Below are 8,140 nucleotides of genomic sequence, written 5' to 3'. Positions count from 1 at the left end.
GTGGGAGGTGAATATCAGCATCAGCGCCGGTGCTAATGGCAGTTGCCTCCTACAGTTTATTAGATAAGTAATGGTGTAAAGCATTGTGCTAAGCGCACATCCTCACTGTGTTATTAGCTCATGTGTAGCACAATGTGTTCATCAGCCGTGGGAGAGGAACATTCCAACGTGCACAGCTTCTCCGAAGGTGTGAAAGAGAGAAACGTTCACCTGAAGTGATCACATGCCCTGTGCTGCATCTGCATTTCCACTTTTAATCCTCACATTTTAAGGCTTTTATTTCTTCTCAAATGCAGAATTGCGGATATATCATTCAATCAAGACAACTCGTTTGTGGTGGGTTTTTCTTTTTTCTTTCCGTCAGGGCGTTATCTGGCCATGCAGCCCTCTGTGTGAGGATGCAAAGGCAAAAAGGCTATAAATACACGCCGTCTGCTCGCCGGTCGGCCTGTCGGCCCGTCTACCGGTGTGTGTCTGCCGGGTTGCAGCACCATGACGTCAGCCGGGCTCGGAGCACTCGCTGACCTCTGTCACAGCGAGAGGAGAGGAGAGGAGTGCAGTGCGCCTCAGACAGCTATATAACGGTGTAGACGATGCAGGCGGGGCACAACCACAGAGACCTGAGTGCACAGGGAGGTACGTTGCAACGTGTTGCAGCACAGCCGGAGATTGGGCTTTCGGAGAGGGGTGCAGACAAGGTGGGCGGGTGGAAAGCAGGGTTCTCAAGATCCATGCCGACAGGTTATTCGAAACTGGAAATCAGTATGTGAAGTCGAATAATAATCAGAAAGGTGTTTTGTGCGTTTAATAAGCACTCATGGGCACGTTTTGTATGAAGCAAAGGGGACACTTAACGAAGCTGCAGAGAGCAGGTTCTGATTGCGTTGCTTTGGTGACTGTAATCTAGTGCTCAGTGATATGGCCAATAGGTGTTGTACTGTTCTCGCTGAGGTGTAGCAACTCCAACTAAACAGTGAGCTAAACTCTCTCTTATTCATGAACATGAAGACATCCTGAGTTCCTCTTATGCAGATTTATTATCTTCACATTGTGCTGAATCCATACACATGAGATGAGTGATGAGAGACGAGAGAGTGAAACTAGGAAACAAACAGCAAAACACTATAATTAGCTAAGCCACCTAGCTTACATGACCATTACTTTTACAGCAAAAATCAATATGCTTCACAGTTAACTCAGTCAGAACGAGGATTATATACATACAAGCGATGCTTCTGCTGGGGAGTCAACGAACATGATGTATTTTCTCTGGCGCGATGACTGTTTGAATTTCCAATGCGTTATCTAACGTGGTGAATTCTACGTAGCGTCCTACTTCCGGTTTTAGCGCAGTAAACAAATGTCAAAATAAGAGTCTCCATGAACTACTTCCTGTTTTAGCTCAGTAAACCGATGTCAAAATAAGAGTCTGCATGAACTGAAACTATGCCGAGTTAAATGCATAAAAATTCAACTTAAATGCCTAAAGGGCAAAACACTCCCCGTCTGACCTTAAAGGTCACTATATTGAATGTCTCTGAACCATCAGTCTTCGGCCAGAAGAAGAACGACCTCTGACACTGGTCTCCAGAACACCTTCACAGTCCCTTGGTCCGCCGTCTTGAGTTCCACCTTCCTTACTTTGCCGTCTCTCCCAGGAAAGACAGCTGTGATCCTTGCCATAGGCCACGCGTTACGTGCAGCTTGACTATTCTTCAGGAGCACAATGTCCCCTTCTTTGAGGTCTCGTTGGACATCTCTCCATTTGCGGCGAGCTTGTAGAGTGGGGAGGAACTCCTGACGCCAGCGACGCCAGAATCTGTCAGCGAGAACCTGAACTTGTTTCCATTGTCTGCTGAGAAGATCATTGTCTGTGAAGTCTCCAGGTGGTGGAGTAACGCCAACCTTCTGGGTGAGTATCATTGCAGGAGACAGTGCAAACGGTGACTCTGGGTCAGTCGAGACTGGAACAAGTGGTCTTGCATTGATTATCGCAGTAACTTCCATCATGAGTGTGCACAAGAGGTCGTGGGTAAGTTGGACGCGGTCTTGGAGCAAGATCCCGTCGAGGATCCGTCTTGACAGGCCTATCATACGTTCCCATGATCCTCCCATATGGGACGCATGGGGAGGATTAAACACCCATGAGCACCCATGTTGACTCAAGAAGTTCTGTACTGTGATGTCGGATTTTTGTTGGCTTAGTCCCAGTTCCTTTGCAGCGGAAACAAAGTTTGTTGCACGGTCTGATCTTATCTGCTTTGCAGGGCCCCGTATGGCAAAGAAACGTCTCAATGCATTGATGCAACTGGACGTATCTAGTGAGTCGATGATCTCGATGTGCACGGCACGGGAGCTCATGCAGCAGAAGAGCATTGCCCACCTTTTGCTTTGGGCCTGTCCTCCTCTTGTACGCCTGGTGACGATTTGCCATGGTCCGAACACATCCACTCCTACATAGGTGAAAGGTGGGCATGTGTGCAAGCGTTCTGAGGGTAAGTCTGCCATGAGCTGTCCCTCTGTTCTTCGGCGTAACTTTCGGCACACTACACAGTTGTGCAAGACAGAGGCAACTAGTCGTTTTCCCCCTATGACCCAGAAGCCCGCTGCTCTCAGAGCCCCTTCGGTGAGGTGGCGGCCTTGATGCTTCACCTCTTCATGATACTGTCGCACCAACAGCAAAGAAACGTGGCTGGTCTTGGGAACGATGATTGGATTTATTTCTTGCGCACTCAAGTCAGCGTGCTTTAATCTGCCGCCAACGCGCATCAGACCACCTTCGAGAACAGGTCTGAGCTTGTGAAGAGAACTGTTTTTGGATACAGCGTTTCCAAGCTCGAGAGCCGTGAGCTCTTTTGCAAAGACATCTTCCTGTGCGGCTCTGATAATGATGTGTCTCGCCTGAAGCAACTCATCCGGAGTACGTGGGAGGTTGCAGTGATGCCATCCTTTACACTCACTGGACTTGTCGTGTCTGTAAGTGCCAGCTATATGGATGAGTAGGGCGATAGCCCTGGTAAGGGCGCGCATGCATGAAAAGCGCTGTAACCGCGTGACGGTAAAGCCCCGGTTCTGAGTCTGAGTAAGAAAACTACTCACTTCGGGTCGTATTTCCATGTCTGATTCTGAGTTAACGAGTTCGAACGTCTGGCTTGAGTCTGTGTCAGATGAATTTGGTTTGTGCAAAAAGGCCGGTCCAGTGAACCACATAGTCTTTGTCAATTGGGACGCAGGAACTGACCTGGATGCGTGGTCAGCTGGGTTGTCCTCTGTGTTGACGTAGAACCACTGGTTAGGACTTGTGGACTGACGAATACGTCGGACTCGATTGTGAACGTAGACATAGAAGCGTTTTGTTTGATTGTGAATGTATCCGAGCACGACCTTGCTGTCACAATAGAACTTGATCGCATCAAATTTCAGCTCCAGTTCATCTCGGATGAGCTCGGCGACTTCCACGGCTAATACTGCGGCACACAATTCCAACCGTGGAATGGTAGGTTCGGACTGTGGGGCCAGCTTAGCCTTTCCCAAGATGAATCCTACTTCGACTTGTCCCTCAGCTTGAATGGTCCTGAGATATGCCACTGCTCCAATGGCCTTCGTGGATGCGTCGGAAAAAACGCATAGCTCTGTGTGTACAGCATTGGGAAGTGATGTTGCTGTGTATGAACGTGGGATATGCAGATTGCTTAAGTCATGCAGTGACTCACGCCACGCTTCCCATTGCTTCAGCTTTTGTTCTGGAAGAGGAGCGTCCCAGTCGCAGGCGTTGACGCTGAGTTCCCTCAAGAGACCCTTGCCTTCAATAGTCACGGGTGCGACCATGCCTAAAGGATCGAACACGCTGTTCACTGTCGACAGAACTCCCTTGCGAGTGAAGGGTTTCTTGTGCTCTGAGACTGCAAAGGTGAAAGTGTCTGTCGTGGTCTCCCACAACAGTCCCAAACTGCGTTGCACTGGTGTAGCTTCACCGCTAAGGTCGAGGTCTTTCGGAACTGCTCTATCCTCTGGTGCAAAGGCCTGGAGGACGGTTTCGCTGTTTGAGGCGAACTTGTGAAGCCTCAGATTCGATTCGCTGAGAGAGGCCTGCGTTCTCCGTAGGAGGCTGATGGCTTCAGCTTCAGTTGGCACACTGATGAGCCCATCATCTACGTAAAAATGATGTTCGACGAACTGGACCGTGTCTTCTCCGTGTTTGTGAGCACCTTCATGGATGGCTCTCCTTAGTCCGTAGATGGCTACGGACGGTGACGGGCTGTTGCCGAATACATGGACTCTCATCCTGTAGTCGATGATATCCTTAGACATGTCGTTGTCTCTGTACCACAAAAACCTCAGATAGTTCCTATGGTCTCTTCGGACAAGAAAGCAGTGGAACATCTGCTGTATGTCGGCCATCACTGCTACCTGTTCCTTGCGAAAGCGGATCAACACCCCAATGAGGGAATTGTTGAGGTCTGGGCCTGACAGAAGAATGCCATTTAGAGATGTGCCGAAGTACTTTGCGCTGGAGTCAAACACCACGCGGATGCTTCCGGGCTTTTGTGGGTGGTAGACTCCGAAAGTGGGCAGGTACCAACACTCTTCGTTCTCCTCTAGTGGAGGAGCCACTTCAGCATGTCTGTTGTCGAATATTTTCTTCATGAACTCTAGAAACTGGTCTCTCATCTCAGTTTTCCTCCGCAGCGTCTTCTCCAGGGAGGTGAAGCGAGTGAACACCTGCTCGCGGTTGTTCGATAGACGTTGACGGGGAACTCTAAAGGGGAGAGGAGCGACCCAGTTGTTTGACGTGTCTCGGTACGTTTCTTGCTCCATGATTTCCAAAAAGATGGTGTCCTCTATGGACGGGGCAGGTTTGTTGTCGGACTCAGTCTCGTTGAAGACATCTAATCCAAGAACCTTCGACGATGCCTTGTGTGGTTTGTTCTTTTGCTCCCTGCTGTGGGACACATGTTCAGTCAGCTTCATGAAGCCTTCACATGGTCTTTGAATAGAGGGTCGGCCGTTCTCCAGCACACTTGTCTTGAACGTGCTCACGGCTGGTTTGTGTGCGTTCCCTAGGCACACGTCTCCTACCAGGACCCATCCCAAATCCAGTCTTTGTGCAAAGGGGGCGTTGTGAGGTCCGTTCACTTGTTGTCGGACTTTATGGACCCTCACAATGTCTCTGCCCAGCAAGATGAGGATTTCCGCCTTGGGGTCAAGTCCTGGTATGTGTGCCGCTACCCTTCGTAGGTGAGGATGGTGACGGGCTGCATCAGGCGTTGGTATTTCAGAGCGATCGATGAGGATGTCATTACACTCGATTAGCGGTGGTAGCGGTAGGATAGTCTGTCCATCAAGCGATTCGACCTGGAAACCCTCTGCCTTCCTGCCTGACGTCTCAACCAATCCGGAACAAGTCTTCAGTGAGTAGGGGAATGATTGGCCTTCGATGTTGAAAAGCTCAAAGAAGTCTGATCGCACCAGCGAGCGGTTGCTTTGATCGTCCAAAATGACGTACATGTTGGTTGCCTTCTCACGTTGACCTTGAGGGTATATCCTTACCAGACAGATCTTCGAGCAGGATCTTCCTATTTGCTCTGGACCACATACCTGGGTACAGTGTGACGAGATAGCTGTGCTGTCGCAAGCATGTTCCTCTTCCTCCCCGCCATTGTCTGGTGGGGGTGTAGGCCTTCTGTAGACTTGAGGTGGTGGGCCAGGATGCATAGCGGCATGATGTCGGTCACTGTCGCACTCTATGCACCTTACTGTTGCTTTACAGTCTCTTGCGAGATGACTGGCTGATGTGCAGCACTTGAAACAAATTCCGTTCTCCTTGAGGATGCTCTTTCTTTCTTCGAGGGTCTTGCCTCTAAATACTTTGCACTTCCTTAGTGGATGTGGTTTGTTGTGAATGAGACAGTTTTTCTCACCGGGCTTTCTCTCCGGTGAGATCGGATGTGAGTTTTCACCAGAAGAGATGTCAGTCTTGTGAACGGATATCTTTCTTCCATAGTTATTTGAGGCTACCTTATCTGACTTCGGTCCGTTGGTGTTGGCGCATAGAACTATGAAACTGGGGTCATTTCTCCGGCATGCTTCATGGCAGATGAAGTCGGCAAAGTAATTGAATGGAGGAAAGTAGCCATTGTTATCTTCTTTAAACTTGGAGCCGACTGAGAGCCATTTCTCCTGTAGCCCGTGAGGGAGTTTCTCCACGATGGGACCAATGCCTCTGGCGGTATCCAGGTAAGTCAATCCTGTGAGGTAACCTTCTTCTCTGGCACCCTGAAGTTCCATAAGAAGGTCGCCTAGGTCCCTCAGCTTCCCGTAATCTTTGTTTGATATTCTTGGGAATTCGTCCAATCTCTTAAAAAGCGACTTCTCCATTACTTCAGGTGCAGCGTAGCACTCTTGGAGGCGTTCCCAGGCCTTTTTAAGTGCTATATCTGGGTTCCTGACATGTACAGAGCGAATCCTTCTGATGTGTTTCACGGACTCTGGTCCGAGCCATTTAATAAGCAAATCCAACATTTCAGTGGAGGTGAGTCCTAAGCCTGTAGTAGCGTTGCTGAATGATGACTGCCATGCTAAATAATTTTCAGGTTTATCGTCGAATTGGTAGAGACTCGTACTCACCAAATCGCGACGAGCCAGGAATAGTGCCAGGTGTTCTGTTTCAGGTGTCACTCTTGGGGTGTATGGTGCGTGCACAGGCACATATGATGGAGCTGCCGCTTTAAGTTGTGGTTTGAGAGGCTGATGTATCATCTTGGTTTTCGCCGGTGCTGTGTTATGCTCAGATGGTCTATTATGGGTTTCAACCTCTTCTTGCCTTTCTTGTAACTGTAAGTTGCGTCCTGATGGAGGATCCCATGTGACGTAGCTCCCTTCTGACGATGCTGCCGCAGGGAATGTTGCATGGGCTGATGCATGAGTTTGTACTACGTTATGTTCGGCTTGCGCTTCGACGTATTCTTTAGTGCGTGTTACAATTTCGCCTTGTAAATTTGCCCGAGAAGATATGTCGGTCTTGATTGAATCTTCTAGATCCAGTTCAGCTGCTTCCAATGCCTCCGCTTGGGCAATGGCTGCAGCTGCCTCTCTTCGAAGCTCGAGTGCGCCTAGTTTGGCTTCCAGCTTTGCTTTTCCTAATTGAAGCTCCGCTTCCTTCGCTGCCCTTTCAACTTTCAGCTGTGCTTCTTCCTCAGCGAACGCTGCTCGTGCCTTCGCTGCCTCTGCTCTAGCGCGTGCCCTTACTGTGGCACTCGATGCTGTTGACTGAGAGCTTTTTGATTTCCTAGTACGCACAGATGCATTGTCAGTCCTTTCTGCTTCCATTTTACCTCTCTGTTTGCTTATCAGAAACGTTGAACTCAAGCTGGATTACGCTTTTTCACTGTACTGTTCTCGCTGAGGTGTAGCAACTCCAACTAAACAGTGAGCTAAACTCTCTCTTATTCATGAACATGAAGACATCCTGAGTTCCTCTTATGCAGATTTATTATCTTCACATTGTGCTGAATCCATACACATGAGATGAGTGATGAGAGACGAGAGAGTGAAACTAGGAAACAAACAGCAAAACACTATAATTAGCTAAGCCACCTAGCTTACATGACCATTACTTTTACAGCAAAAATCAATATGCTTCACAGTTAACTCAGTCAGAACGAGGATTATATACATACAAGCGATGCTTCTGCTGGGGAGTCAACGAACATGATGTATTTTCTCTGGCGCGATGACTGTTTGAATTTCCAATGCGTTATCTAACGTGGTGAATTCTACGTAGCGTCCTACTTCCGGTTTTAGCGCAGTAAACAAATGTCAAAATAAGAGTCTCCATGAACTACTTCCTGTTTTAGCTCAGTAAACCGATGTCAAAATAAGAGTCTGCATGAACTGAAACTATGCCGAGTTAAATGCATAAAAATTCAACTTAAATGCCTAAAGGGCAAAACAGGTGTCATGATATTTTTTATTAAGTGTCACGATTCAAAAAGAAACGCTACATTGTACCATGATGGGTTATTTTAGGAGATCAACCACACTGAGTACATATTCATTTGAATAATGTGTTTATAATGTATTGGATTAAAATATCCCCCGACCCTTTTTTAAGCAGAATTTGCTACTACACCAAGTGACT

The 8,140-nt window shown here is 48.3% G+C and overlaps 1 protein-coding gene across 1 annotated transcript; it reads right to left on the bottom strand.

Moving 5' to 3' along the window:
• Positions 1–936: 936 nt before the first annotated feature.
• LOC119222763 (uncharacterized) lies at positions 937–7,938 on the bottom strand. Its single transcript, XM_062557405.1, has 3 exons — positions 7,680–7,938; positions 1,225–7,555; positions 937–1,100 (listed from the first exon to the last, which is right to left on the bottom strand). Exon 2 carries the CDS (start codon positions 7,327–7,329, stop codon positions 1,546–1,548), a length of 5,784 nt encoding a protein of 1,927 aa, XP_062413389.1. The 5' UTR covers positions 7,330–7,555; positions 7,680–7,938; the 3' UTR covers positions 937–1,100; positions 1,225–1,545.
• Positions 7,939–8,140: the final 202 nt, after the last annotated feature.

This window comes from Pungitius pungitius, chromosome 14 (genome assembly GCF_949316345.1).
Source record: "Pungitius pungitius chromosome 14, fPunPun2.1, whole genome shotgun sequence".
NCBI lineage: Eukaryota > Metazoa > Chordata > Actinopteri > Perciformes > Gasterosteidae > Pungitius > Pungitius pungitius.
The sequence above is the reverse complement of the archived record's forward strand: the minus strand, read 5'-3'. Positions and strand labels throughout refer to the sequence as shown.

What these genes read in the sequence shown, in the direction of transcription:
- LOC119222763 (XM_062557405.1), bottom strand. Translation starts at nt 7,329, where the DNA reads ATGGAAGCAGAAAGGACTGACAATGCATCTGTGCGTACTAGGAAATCA.